Here is a 19,173-nt window from a genome sequence, read left to right on the forward strand (position 1 = left end):
CTGTAAAAAATGTGGAGGAAGAGGTTTTGAAATTGCTCCACCACACCATGTTTCCACATGCGTCACTTTAAAGGTTGTGCAGTTGCAGGTTTTATATAAAGTGAGCTGTGGGGGTGGTATTAGAAAATGTGTGATTTATTTAAGTGTTAGTACACTCAAGATTAACTCTTTCACAAGGAGTGAAAGTAATTACATCTTATTATAAAATATGTTTTTGCCATTTCTTAATAAGGCCCAGACATATTACTGCATGATATGGAAAAAAGTGCATGTTGTGGCGTGAAGCTGGGCCACAGGTGACATGCTGAAACAATACAGATGCAGATTCAGCTCTGCTGCTTGTTGCATGAATGAAGGATGACAGAGTAATGAGCAACACATATTATGATGCAGTGAGAGCTATTGTAAGCATGTTGTGAATGAAAATGTATCACTATATCAGAAGTTTGTATCTTCCATCAAAAATGTATTAATTGCTCAGAGGTTTTCTGTCTCACCATCATATGCTGACAGTATGCTCATGTGGCGCTCGTGACGCCTTGAAGTGCAGCACTTCAGATTAATTCTGAATGACTTCTGTAGTTCTGTGATGCAAAGTGCTTTGATGACTGGTGGGAGATACATTATATTTACGGTAAACATGAACACATGCATTCATTCACACACTAAATTAAATATAAAATACAAAGGTATTTACTTTTCTTTCTATTACACAACACACACACACACACACACACACACACACACACATCTGCACAGTGACATAATGCCAAGGCTGTCATGCGTCTTGTGCTCAGATCTCTCTCGGGACACATCTGTCTCCTGCTGCAGCTGCTGTCTTCAGGCTCAGCCCATCTTGCCTGACAGCCTACAGTGTAACAGAGGAGTGCTGTCGGAGCGCACTGCCTCCTCTGTCTCACTGCAGCAGACTTTACGCGTGTAACTCGGAGAGAGAGGCTAGACTTTAACTTTAGTAGTCACATTCTGTGGTGTTTAACCCATAACCCCATGTCCGTAATTCTTATCTTAGACTGGGTCTGTGCATACTGTAGCGGTTTGTGCTTATGAGAGCAGCTGAAAACTAGGGTTCAGTAGCATTTTACTGAATCTGAATAGAGCATCAGCTCATTTAAATATATTGTGGTAGATTGTTTTTGGGTTCTGTTCGGTTAAGTTCACTGTAGTAACAAAATGTATTTCAACAATTTAACGGAAGTTTAAAGTACCTGTATGTAGGATTTAGTGGCATCTAGTGGTGTAGTTATAGATTTGAACTCCCTCCCTTCCCTTCCAAGCGCAAAAGAGAAACTATGGTGGCCGCGAAACATGCAAACGCACCTATCTAGAGCTAGTGTCTTCTGGGAAACTGTAGAAACATGGCAGACACCATGGAAGGAGACCTGTGGTGTCTGTAGATATAAACAGATAAACAGCTTCTAAGGTAACAAAAACAGATCCTATATTCAAGTAACTTACAGTATACACTAATGAAAACATATCTATGAACATTATATTCCATTTCTGCCAATAAAACCTCCTGAATGTTACACTGGACCTTTAAATAACTTAAACTTAACCATTGACATGGACACTTGCAAGTTAAATGATTACCTGAATGTTTTGTACACACAGTAGCTCTTTGCTCGCACAAAAAGTGAAGATGAATAATTGAATAAAAATATTGATAGAGTATGAACTTAAGCTAAAATCAAATTGCTGCCACAACATATCTATTCTGTAAATCTCATGTGTGCCCTCCTTTGAAAAAACAGTTGTACTTTATATTCTTAGGTTTCACCCCATAGTTTTGTATTCATTAGACAGAATATTGTCCCTGTATCGGCCTATGCAGATGGAGACCTTATTTCCATACAGACAATCAAATCTTGCACAAAGTAATGCTGCTTCAATTCTATTTAAAATCTGTCTCTTCTTCTTTATGGATGTGCAATACGAAATCCCTGGATTACCACTTTAATGAATCCAGGATCCAGGCCTTGTACTACCAAATCCAAAATGTAAGCATATATACATAGAGCTAAAAAGAACATTTGTCATTCATACCAAGACCATACCAAAAATATAACTCAAATGTGAAGCACTAAGCCCCCTTCCACCAAACCCGCAAGTTCAGACTGCAGCAGAAGGTTGCCCTGCCAAAATAGGAACGCAGTCTCTCTGAAATGACCTGTGAGAGACCGAAGTCTCCCATCACAGGCTATACAATATGCTGAAAAGTTATTCTGGGATTTTTGCCCAATGACACCAAAAAAAGCTTCCTGCCCCAGCTTTTATGGACAAAGCGCTTTACAATATTACCTCACCCAATCACACACGTATGGCAGCGGAGCGGCCCTGCAAGGTGCTGGACTGCCCATCAGGAGAAACTTGAGGTTCAGTGTCTTGCTCGAGCACACAGGGATGGAGCCACCGACCCTGGGGCTAATGGACGACCTGCTCTACGTCCTGAGCTGCAGCCACCCCTGTCTGGCAGGCCATATTAACACAAGGCTGTGTTGTGCCTTGTCCTATTTAATAGAGGCAAGATTTTTATCTTTACATATATGTGTCCATATTCTGCATCTGCATCATAACTACCTCATAGAGTACTACCTCCTCACACACAGGTCATGGTACTAAAGCAGGGGTTCCCAAACTTTTTCCTTCAGGGACCCCTTTTCTATTATTTAGTAAACTGACGGCCACTGACTAAGTGATATTTTATGGGTATTTCATATTATATTCAAAACTGTACAATTAATCCAAATAGTGAGCTCAGTAGTTTGCATAAAACAAGTAATCTGGATTAATTTTGAGCAGATTATTTCCTGTTAAGGAAACTTTTATACAATTCTCTTTCTGTATTATGTATTTGTATTATTTTTAACAATCATACAGACTTAATAGGCTTATTTTCTGACAAATTCAGTGTTTTCTTGTCCTATTGTTCTATTAGACAGTAAATTTAACAATTTACTTTACTTTTCTTAACATAAATGAACCAAATGCTGAGAAATAGGCCTACTGTGTATATTGTTTACGTTTTCTAGCCCTCCTTAAAATCAAGAAGGCCTCATGACTCACCATAAAGCCATGGCAACCCCAGGTTGGGAACCACAAATGTAGGGAGAAAGTCCAGATGAAGAGGATGTTAATGGTGCTGTGTCTTTATGTACCAAATGCACCCCATGATATCCCGGTGGTGCATTGCTCCCTCTGGCACCATTATCTTAATAATATCCTGTAGTGTGTGATGCAGCATTATTTTTAAATCTTGTATTGTAGTGTGCATGTTTGAGATCAGACAGAAGACAATCTCTTTGGGTGATTAATGTGAGTGATGCAACCCAATTTTAAAATCTGTTAGGATTTTGAAACTGAAGCAGCGTGTTCCCGGCTTTACAAGAGTTGATGTTAAGTGTCAGCGTTGTAATCAAGGCTTCCTAATGTGCGACGCTGTTATTTTCCTGTATTTAGAAGTAACAAAGCAGAAAGAATAGGGTCTTGATTTACACAAATGCAGGTAATCAAACAGCCTTTTGAAAACCAATGAGGAGTAGTGACATTCAGCCATACTCAACATGGGTCCAAAATGCTGCTTATCCTGAATTAATTCATCAAAGGTCTGCGAGAAATTACATTTTTTGGTGAGCATCAACCATGTCGGGTCACTTCACTGGTTTCAGCTGATAGTGAGGGCATCCATACAGCCGGCTAATCTCCATATATAGAAGTGTGTGTGTGCATGTGTCCGTCTAAAGGCCTGTCTCTCTGTCATTTTTTTGTTTGTGTAAGTGTGGATTCCCCTCTCCACCTCCCATAAGCAATTGAACTTAATAGGATTATCAGATTGTTGCATTGTTTAAATAACATTTTCTGTTTACCATTATCTAATTAACTTACCTCATGTCTTATTAACATATTGACAATGAAGCCTTTTGTCATACCTGCTGTGATTTCATTTGTAAAATAATTGATTTGCTGTATTATCCATTTAATTAACAGGCAGTGTGGAGGCATGATTAGTCAGAACTTTAATTTCAGTTTTGCACATTATGAATCCTGCGTTCCTTGGTGAACTTGGGTCACACACAGGCAGAAAGCATTTTTCAAAATTGGATTTCCAGGGCAAAGCATATCTATCTTCCTTAGACAAATGGCCTCCAGATTGTGGTGCAGGGACTGTCTGAGCTGCTTGGGAAGGTTGGAAGGGGTCTTTGTGAAGAAGCATATAACTTCTCTGATAGATGTGTCTCTCTCTCCACTTTCCTCCCTCTCCATCAACAATGTAGACAACCAAATTAGATCAACTAACTGAGCCGCTGTCTACACCCACCACACACACACACACACACGCACACACACGCACACACATAGATACACACAGACCTTCATCAGGCCTCCATTTCACAACTTTCTAAAATAGTTCAACCCCTGTGTATAGTGGGGCCTATATGAAAAAGGACAAACACCTGTCAATAAAACAATAGAAACCATATTCCCCTGGCCAGTTCCATCCAGATAGAGGCTTAAAGAAATACTTCTTTATCTTGGGAAACACACTGATTTGCGTTGTTGCCAAGAACTGAAGAAGATCGATGCCACTCTCACAGCTGTACATTAAATGTGAAGCTATTGCCAGCAGCCAGTTTGCTTAGCCCATTGTAAAACCACAAATTGTTGTTCTTACATGTTTTTATCGTTTAATTTACTTTCAGACAGAGGCAGGCTAGTTGTTTCCCCCAGTCTTTATGCTAGGCTAACATAAAGACTGTTGGTTAGCTTCATATAACGTACAGTCTTGAGAGTTGTATCAATCTTCTGATCTAACTTCCATGAAGAAAGTGAATTTTGACTTTCCCAAAATGTCAGAACAGACAGATCACAAATGCTTTCTGAATCAATTATTAATGTGCAAGGCATACTATACATTTCACTCTTGATTTTATTTTGATATCATACCTTCTGTGTATTTTTACTGTGTAATGTAGTTGCAAGTGATGACCATTTTGGAAACTTGCCTTGGTGGTGTGTTCAACACAGTCCGACATCTACAGTGTGGCAGTTGGCTGCTGAAGTGCGGTACACTCCTGAGCTATGTTGTGACACAGTGAGGGCCTGAAAATGAACAATCAGCAAACATGACTGCTTTAAAAATGTAAAAATGTGACGTAATTCCTTGCAGTAAAAAGGTTTCTCTTTGGCAGCCAACATCAGAGTTGGATGTTGCAGCTGCTTTGAAGCACTGCAAGGATGCAAAAAGTCCCTGCTCGCAGTGTCATTACCACACAGCAATAAACTTTGGCATTCAAAAATGGCAGCAAGTGATGCATTATCTGTTCCAGGTGAGCTTCAGGTCGCTGCATTGTTGATTTTCATAGCGTATTGAAATAAATGGAAGCCAGCTGCTACCCGGAAAGCATAAAATCAATCTCAAAACTTATGGTATACTTTCGAAAAATGGTCTCTCTGAAGGAACACCCTTAAATGGAGCTTTGAAAAAACCAATGCAGCATGGCAGGCCTCAGTGTATATGACTGCGGTACGTCTTGGATTCGTGCCTGAGCCTCCTTTCCTCACCCCTAGGCTCTCAAGAGACAGATTGGCACCACACATACTGTTGCTACGTATATCTCCCTTGGTCTTCTCAAGCTAAAGAGGTCCAATAAAACATCTCAGCTGAGAGTACTAGCAGGAATGTTCTCATAACCATCTTTTGCAAATTATGATAATTGGTTGGTTAATGAACGAATTAAGGCCATAAAGTGGCAGCATCAGCACTGTGTAGATACATAAACTATCCACAGAGGCAGCTGGGTGCAAACAGCTCCAGTAGGAGAAGTGAGGGGACATTAACATCTACATGCCATCTATCCCTCAATCCATATTTATTTTTTATAAAATACAGTTTATCATGGTAATGCAAAAACTCAAGAAGGCTTTTAAAGGTTCAGAGTTCCACTAAAAATGAAACAACAACAAACAAATCTAGGACAAGCAGCTGCGCAAAGGACGACAGAACAGAAAAACCTACAAACCGACTCTATTATTTAGCAAGAAATAACAATTCAGGACTAATTTATAACGTGAAACTATTCCCGTGCCTCATATCACTCCATTTGTTTTAAAGCTTATTTTTAGATGGAGCTTTGGTTTGCACTTTCACAGCTCTCTAGAAATCTCTGTTTTCAGCCTTGATAAATCACTCTTTCAAAAGCCCTCAAGAATTTTAGGTTCATAACAATGTATTTTACAGAGGTTCTTCTGTGTGTCCTGTATTAACTGAAAGGTGCTTAAGTTTATTAATTGTGTGTGTGTGTGTGTGTGTGTGTGTGTGTGTGTGTGTGTGTGTGTGTGTGTGTGTTTGCCCTTTATGTAGGAAAAATGGGGAAACAGAACAGCAAGCTGACCCCTGAAGTGATGGAGGACCTGGTGAAGAACACAGAGTTTAACGAACACGAGCTGAAGCAGTGGTACAAGGGTTTCCTGAAGGACTGTCCCACCGGCCGGCTCAACCTGGACGAGTTCCAGCAGCTCTATGTCAAGGTGAGACTCCACTGACTCACTTTCAGTTGATGGATTACACACATACTGTATGCTTCAACGCTCACACTGATTTGTATGTGTTTGCCACACACACACACGTTCACACAAACTCACTCAGCACACACGGTATATACCTCTGAGTAGATCTGACTAAAGTTCAATAAAGCAGTAAATTAACAACTAACAGTGGGTTTGGATAGATTAAAGTAGAAGTTCATCAGAGGAGAACATGAGACAGTGTCCCAGAACAGAAACGATTAGTTACACAGAATAAGGCTGAACTCATTGTACTGTTAATGTTGTTAACATATTCTCATAGTGGTTGAATCAATATCCTACACAGATCTCCAATTTGTTTTATAATATTTACGACAAGTGAATGTTTTTTTTCCAAGACATTACCATCAAATTGTACATTGATCAAATAATACAAATGTAGTATACCTGTATATGACAAAATTACACACAATTATATCAGGAGATTGAGATAATTAGTTTAAAGCTACATTGATTTAATCTTTTGATATGGTTAGCATGCTAGCAAACAGTTGCCTATTTACACATCCAGCAGACACAGTGAAACATTAGCATTCAGCTGAAACTCTGTTTGGTCTCCACCAACTCCTAAAGATAACATTGGCTCTTTAGTGGCCAAATGCTACGTTTTGTTCGCTAGCTAGTTGCTAACTCTTTATGTCTGCTTTTTTGGTGCTAAGCAGGTAGTGTACAGTAGGTGTATCAGACCTTAAATAAAACAAGGTTGGTGAGAGTATTGAGAGCATACCAACACAGTAATGTTGTGGTAGCAGAAAACTAAAACAATGAGCTGAAAGATCCTAAAACACTCTGTAGAGCTGAGAGGAACCACAGTTATGTGATAATTTCCCATGGGTTCATCACTACAAGTGACCCCTTACACCTAAGACATAGTCATGTGATCCGTTGAAATATTGATTAGTGTACCTTTAAATTCAGGTTAATGCGTAATTTGCTATGTAATGGTACAGTATTGGTGATGGTGTAGCTTAACTGAATGTAAAAAAATCTGGCCAGGTTGATCAGTATGAATTTTACATGAGAAGAGGCTCCAGTAGGAGTATTTATAACCAGATAAATAGTCATAATGGTAGTGGTAACACTTCTAGTAGTTGTAGAAGTAATAGCAGATGCACCGGTGTAAATTATTAGCTGTTTATTAAAAGACTAACAAAATGCATCATCAGTTTGTTTTCCCACAATTGATTTTAGCAGGGTTCGTTGAGGTCACATGAATATACTCTGATTCACCACAGAAACCATTGAGGGATAGTGCATTCCCATTATAAACCCTGCTAGATTTTAGCAGGCATCCTGCCATGTTCCCATTCGCCACTCCTGTATCTGGGCAGAAAACCAACAGAGAGCCAGATATCAGAGGAGCTCAGATGATTATCTTCTAATGCTAATATGTAGCCTATCGTATCTCATTACCTCTGACAGAAGAGTGTGAATTTATTCCATGATTTATTCATTTAGTTTTACAAAACAGGCAGGAACACATTCATAGAAACAATGCTCCCATAGTGAAAAAAAAAGTGTGATAAAAAAAATAAGTGGCTATAAATGGTATTCACTACTACAAGGAGTTTAGTTCTACTACTATAGTATCAATCAATGTCTGTGACCTACTGAACCTTAAAGGGGTACTCCATACTTAAACATGTTTTTGATCTGTAAACTACATTATATGACTGTTTTAAATCACTCTGAACCTCGTCCAGTGCTGAGATAGAGTCGATCATTTTGGACTCCTTTTTATCATGACATTTATATACAAAATACCCTCTAATCAGAACCTAAACCGCTGCCCTCGTTTTCAAATGTATACTGATCGAGACACAGCAATCATCACAGGAGTTTAGGCAATTTTTTGCTAAACCTCTACTTAGTATTTTTCTATGTTGGCGTAATGGTTCAGACTTATGCTTTAGACGGCTGGAGGAGAACCACCGGACTGCAACCTCTACCTTGATCCCACGCACTCACAGTCCCCCCCACAGACATACCAGAGTTGGCCTCTCTGAGCCGTTAGCTTAGCTACAATACAGACATACAGAAACACAGAGACTTTTAAAAACATGGATGTCCTTCTAGTGACTGTAAAAGCTCCAGTTTGCAGTGCAGAAACAGAGTCTGACAGCAGCTGCTCATTAGCTCTGACTACCAGCTGGCTGCTAATGCTACGCTGCTGTGGTCGGCCGGTCACTCACTCCGGGTTGTTGTCGAGGCTACGTCTGCTAAAGTTTCGGTCCTTTGCAGGTTTCTGATGCATTTTTTAATTTTGCTGAGAGGGAAGAAGCTAGCATTGAGTTTTCTGTCACCAATAAATATAAGTGCAACCTTATATTTATTGGTGACAGAAAACTTAATGTACACACAGGGCAGGTCCTAAGCACCGTCTGCCTACAGGAGGCCCAGACTGTGACTTTGATAGTCTTGAAACTGTTGCATTGCTAAATAATTATTAAACCTGTACTGGTCTGGTTTTGGAGATATGGATTCTGAGGCACTTAAATTACATTAAGTGTATTCATACAGTGTGATTAATTAACCATGTACTACTATACTGTATACATGCTGTTACATCATGCTTATCTCAGCATCTCGTGTCCTCTTGTACTGTATTCTATAACTTTAAAAGAGTTTGCACGGAAGGAAGCTAGCAGTGTAAGAATAGGCATTAATCTTTTATCACTGGTGCCAGGAAATGCCTCATAGCCAGATACATAAGACATGCCTGCTCACTGAGGTCATTGGTCTACTTCCTCTAAATGCCATCAGAACTCATGCATCAGCAGGGACCAGAAGAGAAAGCTAAAAAAAATGAAGTGTAGGTATGGCTGCTGTGATTTAAAAAAAAAAAAAAAAAACAGAACAAAACACATCTGTCACCACTGGGACTTACATTTTTCCATTTGGACCAATTTGTCTGATTAAAACCTACTGAAAAGCATCGAAATCCTTTTAAAATTAAACTACAAAAAAAAAAAAATCTGGACTCCTGGGAAATAAGAGAAAGTTGGCAGCTCTGATAGAAGGATACAAACACAAAAGAAATCGTAAAATCTCTTTACAGCACAATGTGGCGGCTCACGAGCAACAGTGGCAGGGAACTCTGGAGCCACACAAAGGGGGCAACACAGCTCACATCTAAAGGGGTCTTGTAGGCTTCTGGGTAAATCCTGTTATTGATGCATCCTATTGTGTTTCCTGGCAACAGTGTATCAGTGATAGGGCTTTATTTAAATCCAGAGGGCTGATAAGTGGAAAAACGGTCTGCTGTGACCTCACATTAACGGGACAGATTGTTCCTGTGAAGAGTGACTCTGTGTGTGCGCCTGTAAGTGTGTGTGTGTGTATGTGTGTGCTGGGGGGGGGTCATATGTTCAGTGGGAGGGAGAGGGAGACAGAACAGCGTGTTTTTGCGTCGGCTGAAAGCGAGAAACAGAGACAGGCAGGAATGAGAAAAGTGAAAGAAAGTGCGTATACATTATTTATTAGTCATTATCTCCAATGGAGAAATGTACAAGAATATGTGTGTGTGAGAGTGTGTGTCCTCGCTGCGCATGCATGCATGAGATAGTCAGGGCTCAACTTACACCTGTGCACCGAGATCTTTATTTTTCTGCACTTGCGCCTGAGATCTCCTCACATTTGCACAGATCTGCACCTGTGACAGTTGTCCAGAAGCCCCCCCAGCCAGGGTGCTAAATGCAGTGTTACCTCCACTCGGCTGCCTGCCTGGCCTTAATGTGCTGTTTTGGTTGGAAGTAGACACACTGTTCTCTCCCTTCTTTTATTTTTTATCCCTTCTGTGCTCTGTCTCTCACTCTGTTAATTCCCAGTTACTTTGTGGAGGTAATCATCTTTTAGGCTGCGAAAAGGGAGAGAGAGTAAGAGGAAGTGATAAAGAGGGAGAGGTATGATAGAACAGGAAGAGAGAAAAAAACAAGCAGAGGGAGAGAGCAGGTGTAGCATGTCGGCTGGAAATAATGGGTGTGTATGTCTCAGGGCAGTCTGTGATATTCATAGTTGACGCTGTGGTGTAGCACATAATCTGCAGTATATCTTTGTACCATAACCAGTATTACCGCTCCTTACGCGGCCATTTGTTTAGGATTAGGGTGACATGAATTACTCTGTATATCATTATCAGAAGTAATGAATCTCAGTTATTTAAAACAGTCAGATTTCCTATATATAATTTATAATTATAATTTAATCTCAGTCAAGTATGACCAAATGAATATAGAAATTAAGATTGTAAAATTAGAAGCAGTTGAAATGGTTTCCAGATGATAATAAGACGATTTATATGACCATCAGTAATGTCAGTTCAAATTAAATATCTGATTTAAATGCATAGTAGTCTGTAACTATGGTGACGAGGCTGAATGGATGGATGAAATCAAATCAGCTGATTGTAGCAAATCTGTACTGACTGAAGATTTTAGTGTATCAAATGATTTTATGACTCTTTTGTATTAGGCCATTAACAAACAATTTTATTGTTGTCAGTATTGATTATTATTTTTCCAATTTGTAATGTTTAAGTATACAGGCATAACTTCTTAGGTTTAGAACAAGATAAATGTTTATGGATCTGTTAAAAATCACTCGACACTCTCAATATCCACCTGCACGTTCAGTGTGATGACACTTTGTCTGTCTTATTTTTCACTTTCCGAGAGGAGTGTCACTGTTCATAAATCCAGGTCGAGCTATGCAAGCTCATTAGACTGACCTCCCGCAGGTTTTTGTTTCCCAGTGGATTTTCACTTTTAGTGGCATTGCCGATGCCAGACAGCGATATAAAAATGGAAGAGAGGCCTCCGTGACAATTCACACTCAAGCGCTTGCATGCCACAGTGTGTGAAATTTCTCATCCCTGACATGCCGGCCGCTGTGGGAGCCATTTGTAACAGGATAACGACACTCCCTGAGATGTTAAGGTGATAGATTTTGTCCCTTTTTTTTCCCTTGCACTTGATGCATACAGAGACAGCAGCCACACGGAGATTTCCACAGACACACACACATTTAACAGTTATCCATACACATTGACTACATAATATTTCTTTGTTTAAAACAGGAAAATACTACAATTGAAATCCTGCTGCATATGTCTACTGTATACAGTGTGTTAGTGTGTTGGTTGACAGTAACACGAAATGAACATCAGTATTGCTGGTTTGCTGCCAGTTGGTGCTCTGTTGATGTTATTGTGATGAGATAGATGTCAGCATAATGGACTTCATTATGATTTCTGCAACAGACAGCAACCCTCTGTCTCTTCTACTGATATTACTTTGTTATTGTGTTTATGGAGAACACATGCCCGAAATACAGCACAACAGAAACAAAGAGAAACCAGTTTATTTCAACTTTGTGCTTTGAGCTTGTCTTTGCCCTCACAGCTTCTGTGCAGTTCCAGAAAGGTTAAGAATTTTTCCCAAAATGTATTTTATTACACCCTAAAATCAGTTGTTGTAGTTTATTATCATCAGACATGAGGCTGGGGAAAAATGAAAAATATGAACATTTAACTCCTGGTTTGTTGCTTTAGATTAGGCGATATGAAGGGGAGAGAAGCCCTCGCTGTAGATTGGAAACATTGTTGTGAGGCGGGCCCACCCATACACAATGCTGACCTGAATGTAGATGTACTGTATGGATGGATTCCGCTCTGTTGCGTCTCGCTAACATAGCCTCAAGCCTTTTGCTGTTGACGGGTGTGGAGTGTGTGTGTGTGTGTGTGTGTGTGTGTGTGTGTGACCATTCAGAAGCACTGACTGTGAGCCTCCCCCATTGCCTCACCAGACAGACACACAGACAGATCGCAAGGGCAGAGTGATGAGAAGGTAAACGGAGCGACAGACAGACACTGACATCATCTGGCCGGCAGCCTGTTTCTGTGAGGGAACATATGTCGCCTGATCACAGGAGACAAAACACAGACAGAACAGATAGAGATGCAGCGTTAAATTGATGCGGAAAATTATTTTGAGAAACCTTTTCTGATAATTTGTACAGATGAGACATCCAGAGGAGCGAGCCCTCTGTAGTGGCTGCCACATGATATAGAGATATACAGTTATATATCGACTCCCATACAACCACAGTTTATAGCAGGGAAATATGGTTAAAAGCAGTGTCACAATACTAATATGAATATCTTTTACAAAATATTCAAAAACTTACAAAAAAGTAATCTATCTCAATTAAATTAGCTATGTTCATGTTAGTGCTGAAAAACAGTAACAATATATTGGCTGATATTACTTTCTTAACATAAACACATACCTTCAATTGAATTATGATTACAAGATTATAAAATACACACTGTGTATTTTACAGTCCTTGCTCTCACTGCTTTCTTTTCACAACATGATTTGGACATTTCTCTATTGGAATTATTAATTCCTTACCCAGCGATAGTATCTGTGGTACGACATACCTGTGATAAGCTCAAACAGTTTTGGTCTGGCCTGTATTGTTTGGGATCTAGTTGAAAATATCTCCATGTTTCAAATATCAAGGCTACTGTCCTACTGAAAATGTAAAGATCTCAACGTTGTGGCAGGTGGTTCCCATCTTAGAATTACATAACTGACTTGATGTTCCAATCAATTTAAAAGTAAGACAAAAGTAAAAATGACAAAGTAAAAAAGTCAAAAGTTTGTTTTGATTCAAATTTGCAGGCCTCTCTACATCCCACTAGCACCACATGGGTTCTTAACTTTTATACACACACAACTTACAACCTCCTCGCCGCAGTATCACTATACAGTGTGTGTATGTAGTCTAGTAATTAAAGATAAATATAAACATAATCCTAAAGCAACTATAATTTACTATTTAAAATATACATACAACTGTTGTAACTTCTATGGTATCAGAACATATACAAAATATAAACACAAACGATTTACCAATTAAAAATATGTGCTTAACTGGCTCTACAGTCATGATACAAAAATAATCATGTGGCATCCCTTAGCACCAGAAAGTAGCAGTCTTGTATTCCCCTTTTACACAAATACAGGCCAGCTGGTGGTGTGGGTGTGTTGTAGCCCTCATAATATTGCATAACATCAGTTATTTCTCTCCCTCTTCTCTGTCTCACTACTGTATACGTCACACCTCCTCTTTTCCAACCTCTTTTCTCATCACACTGTTTTTTCTCCATCTCTCTCCTTACCCACTTCCTCTCTCACCTCCCTTCCTCTCTGTCCAAGTTGGGCTTGTTGCTGCCATACACTAAAAATAGCTTTTGTCATCTCAATTGCTCTCATGCCATTTCTCCATCGCTGTCACAACACACACACACACACACACACACACGCACATAACTGAACACTACAAAAGAAATTCTGTTTATGTGGTTTAGCAGCATCAACCAGTTTGTGTTCATGTGAAGACTTCTTTTTATGAGTTGCACTCAAATATAAATATATGTCAAATATAGAAACAGTCCCAACTCTTTGTTTAGAGCTCAGGAAATTGGAGTCACACAAATAGTAATGATAAACTCTGGACAAAATGACTCAGTCATTATGATAGCGAGTCGTTTGCAATGTTTAGAAAGCTCAGAGGGAGGGGAATCTGACACTGAATTAGCAGACTGTAATTTTCATAAAGAAAAACAGTGTTTTTTTCACCGTGAATTTTCTCCATTCTTTCAGAAGAGAAAATTGGTGTTAATTGCTGAGAGTGTCTGTGTTTGCAGATGAGATGCATCCGAAATGAGCTGTAACAGAGAAAACAGACACATAAATACATTCAGAGAGGCAGAAAGGAAGATGCAGCGATAGATACGGAGAGAGGGAAACGAATGGAGAGATGGTCGGTTTTATAATAATGAATGGCTTTTATTTATTTAGTTACCTATTAGCTGCACTCTGGCCTCTTTGCATTGTCTCACTTCAAACCTTGAAGTTGTGATTGAATTATTCAACGAGTCTCATCCGCTGTTGCTGCTGCTGTTGCTGCAGCTGCAGTGTGAGAAGAAGAAAGGGGAAGTTAGTGAGAGCCTTTAGATGCACAAAGTAAGACAATAGGAAATCTTATTCAGATTGAGCTGTGGCTACCCATTAGCACATCCTCATTTGAGAGTAAATCAGTTATCACGGTCGAATGGTGACAGGCCTCAAAGCTATTAGTCTCATCATGCAGGTTTAAATCCCATGGTGCACTGGGTTGGTTGCGAGAATGACCTTCAACTGGTTAACAGAGATTCAGGTCACAATGTCAGCAAGAATCCACCCATGAGAGAGATGCTGAATCCCTCTCAGGCTGACCTCTGACATTCATGTGGACGGAGACAAGAAAGGAGAGAATGGCCCTTACAGGAATCTGATTATAGTCATTTATCATTTCTATTATGTTTGAATACAAAGATTATGATATACAAATAATATACAATATGTTTAGTAAAATAAGCTACAAAGGATACGTTGTATATAGATACCTTCTTTGCAAATGCTGCAGTGGCAATTAAAGTACATAAATTATGCCAAGATAGTGGTGTGGGTTAAATATGCACTCAAGGTCAGGTCAGGTTGTCCTCTGTAAATAAAATGGGCCTTGTTAATCAATGGAGTGGCCCTCCTCTTCCCAGCTTGTAGTGCTTTGGAGTAGGGCATTATTAGGTTAGGAGCCTGGCTTTCCCTTTCTTTCTCCTTATCTTGCGTCTTGTTTTGCTCTCTTGGTTTCTTTGTCTTGCCATTTGTTATTTATTGTTGTCAGCTGCTGTTGAGTCTCTCTGTCTCTCTTGCTATCTAATATTCTGTTGTATTTTTGATCAAAGGTATGGCACAACATATTGACAGTTAAAGGAATAGTAAGACATTTTTGGAAATAGACTTAAAATTCAGTGTATAGACATTAGAGTGGTATCTTTTTATTCAACTGAAAACTGAACTGTGGAACTATCCTGTTAAAAGGAATAAGAATAAGAGATTGAAAAATAAAAATGTTAATCACAAGCACTAATCAGCTCTATAGTAAGGTATTGTTAGTAGTTACACCTCTAACTGTTGTATTTAGATGTTCCTCAGGGCTCAGCATTCTGTCTTATTTTAACTTTCAGGATCGTAAAAGTATCTGTGCTTCTGCTGTTCTGATCCTGTCTAATGTTTAAATGAGTACGACTGTAAGAAAGTTACGTTTCCCCACTCATATATATATATATATATCATTAAACGGTGTTTAACCATTAGGCCTGTTCACCAAAGCCAAATAGCGTATATGTTTTGACACATTCAGAGAGACAGCTGTAATAAGGAAATAACTTATTAGGGAACCAGACACTGCTATCTTTACATGTGCACAATATTAACTTTACTGCAGTCACACCAATAGACCACTTCCCAAAATAATTGTCTCGCTATTAGTCCAGAGACTGAGTGCTGATTTTGTTCAGACATTTTGTTCTCTGCAGTCTTGCCATTTCTCCTCACTGACCCAGCTGTCCGATCAGAATAACTTAACATGACTTAACTAATTGACAGAGTGAAACTATTCTCCAAACTGGAGGACGGGAAAACAGGACAGTTATGGAAGTGAAACCATTAGAGCAATGAGAGCCAAAGGCTTGTTCTGCCACAAAATGATACTAACAACATCATGGCTCTTGTCACGGTTCAGGCAGAGTTTGAAATTGCATCTATATGATTGGAACAGTTAGATAAACACATTAGTAAAGTTTTGTTAATCCATTTGTGGTTATGTACACTCTTAATCAGAACCATCTGAATTTCATTCCCCATGGGTACACTGTGTCAGATAATATGGCTGCCAGATTCACCAAATGAAGTTACAGGGGAGCTTGTTCCTCCAAATACAGTTAATCAAAAACATTTAATTATGGAGGCTAATCTGAACACAACCACAATGATTAAAAATATATATATATATATATTATGTACTGCGTCAGCTTTGGAAAATCATAGTTGTTTTTAATTTACTTGAACTTTACTTTTTATGTATCAGGAAACAAATTGAACTTCTTTTAGTGTGGAGGAATAGAGAAAAAAAGACTTGATTTCTAAGCTCTTTTTAGTTTTCTTTGTCAACCTGATCACCAACTAAGCATTTACCATGTTCAAGGAGATAGATGACCACATGGGAAATTTTGAATTATATGCTCTAAAAAATAATTAACTCAGATTAGATTGTTATATCCTTGTATTTAGAAAGTTTGTAGAGTTGACTGCTGTACCAGTAAATCTGTGAGGTTGTACTTAGTCACACTGGTGCTTTGAGCTAACATCAGCACGCTAACATCCGTCATTAACATGTTCACAATGAAAGAGCTAAATGCTGATGTTAAACAGGTATACCATCTTAATTGAGCATGCTAACAATAGCTAATTAGCATTAAACAAGTACAGCTGAGATTGATGGGTATGTCAATAGTTTTGCACAAAGTGACCAGTGAAATACATGCAAATGAAAAAGCATTTGACTGGACTTAAAGCCCCCCAGAATGAGAACCCTACAGTGAAGGGTTATGGGAAACGAGAAATGAAGTGAGTATTGTGTACCAGTTACCCCCTCAGGTAAACTCAAACTGTGACCAGAGAGTGGGCAGAGAGAAGTGATAGAGAGAAAGGGAAAGAGAAAGGCCGGTAGTGCTCATCTTAATGCAACACATCAATACACTGCACAACAGACTCAGAGCGCTGCTAATAACTTACAGCAGTCAGCTGTGTTTGTAATGCAGGTGCTCTCAAAATGGGTCACAGGTCTGTCTGTGACCTTTGAGTCCCTGTGCCATGAAAATACAGCGAGATCTATATTTCCATGAACCTCAGGGTTAGAATAAATGTACATTCAATATAGATCCTTGACTTTAATAATTGGACTCAAGTATGAAGGAGATGATATAAACCCTTCAGACATCTTGTGGGTGTTTTAGCTCTAAGTCAGATGGAAATAATGTTGAGGCAGCAAGGAGTTCAAACACATGAATGTTTGCATGCAGATTCAGAGGTTTTTCATACACATGCACACACGCACAGACTCAGACATGATTGAGCAGCCATGAATGATGAATTTATGCCTGAGGAGGAATAGCCAAGGAGGTCTGATGAGTCATGTAGAACGGAGGCACAATATAAATAATGAACCATACTGTAGACATCTAGAGAAAATGGGAAAGATGTTGTGTGTTTTTGTTGTGCTCTCTCACTTCATCTCACTCTTCCCTTTCTTCCCTCACCTCTTTCTTCTTCTTCCCTTCCTCTCTGGCACTGTCTTGTCGCCCGGCTGAGCCAGAGAGGCTTGCAGGCCGATTATGAGCTTTTTAAAAGGTGGCTTCAAACTGCACAAGCTGCTGTGGATTTATCTTGCCAAGCACTTTACAGCCGAGCCATTGTAGACACACCACTGGCAAATGAAGATAAAGCGAGCAAGTCCTCCCTTTCTTTCTGATATTCTGCCTCGCTTTGAATTGCGTCACAAGGAGCGGAGGGTAGCCCTCAGGTCTACCTGCCAAACCTGGCAGCGAGCAGTGATTCACACTCTGCTTCCTGCCCTGCTTGGCTGCTTCTCTGTATCTGATTTAGATCAGAGTCTGCATCAAAAAGGCAGAAAAATGGCACCGGTGGAATGCGCTAGACATGACATTTTTATGTGCTGATAGGTTGATAAATTCCCTTTTTGTAGCCTCTTCCAACACCAGAATGGATAGTTGCTGATCTTATTGATACGTGATATTGCTATGTATGTAGTCTGATGGATTCACCTCTCACTGCAGCCTTTCCTCCCTCTCTCCTCTAGTCTTTCCTCAACGCCAGTACCTATTCTCCTCACCGTCCCCTGAGGCATGAAATATGTTTCCACACTCAATAGTGCCATCTGCTGTTGTGCTGTCATTTACACTCCTAATGCAGAGTTAGTGCTAGCAGATGGGTGTTTTGTAACCACAGATAAACCAGGGTCAGAGACAGGTCTGCTCTAAATTCCTCTTAAATCACAAGCTGAGTGTCCAGGAATCAGTCTGGATTTCAGCTGATTCCTGGACCATATATAGTCATTCATAATGGGCAGCATAATGACAGATAGTCAGCCATTCAAAGCAGATTATGTGTCCTTTTGGTAAATCTACTGTAGGGTTTGCATGTGGTGTCAGACAAGTGGACACTCTTCAATATCTGCTCCCCACACACACACATAACCAGTACTCCTTACACTTATCATCCATGGTTTATGTTTTCATAAAGTGGCCGCTCTTCTTGAAAGTCTGTTGTCTCACTGAATCAAAGGCTCATCCCTCAAAACCAAAAATCTTACAGACCTTGACCATAAACAAAGGTCACACGCGTGTTAATGCAGTAGCCAGAGATAGATGCCAGTAGCTGCGTCCGTATCATGTTTTTTAAACCGTAATTACGAGTAGCCAAGTGGAAAAAAAGCTCTAGTCAGCCTTTAACTTGTAATTCAGATCAGAAATCAGGAATTTTTGACACCCCCTTAGTGAAAAGAACTGCAGACCTGTCAACAACCTGTTGGCAGAATGGCTGAAAATGCACCACCGCTGGCAGTTACATCAAAATAAAATCCAATATAAACAACACTAACACT

The 19,173-nt window shown here is 39.6% G+C and overlaps 1 protein-coding gene across 1 annotated transcript in view; it reads left to right on the forward strand.

Moving 5' to 3' along the window:
* Window positions 1–19,173, forward strand: part of vsnl1a (visinin-like 1a) — a 32,998-nt gene that overhangs the window by 2,126 nt on the left and 11,699 nt on the right. Inside the window, exon 3 of the mRNA XM_051409607.1 lies at window positions 6,380–6,546. Within this exon, the coding sequence (XP_051265567.1) occupies window positions 6,385–6,546 (162 nt within the window). The 5' untranslated portion in view covers window positions 6,380–6,384. The remainder of the gene's footprint in view (window positions 1–6,379; window positions 6,547–19,173) is intronic.

The sequence above is a fragment of the Dicentrarchus labrax genome, unplaced genomic scaffold (genome assembly GCF_905237075.1).
Source record: "Dicentrarchus labrax unplaced genomic scaffold, dlabrax2021, whole genome shotgun sequence".
In the NCBI taxonomy this organism is placed as follows: domain Eukaryota; kingdom Metazoa; phylum Chordata; class Actinopteri; family Moronidae; genus Dicentrarchus; species Dicentrarchus labrax.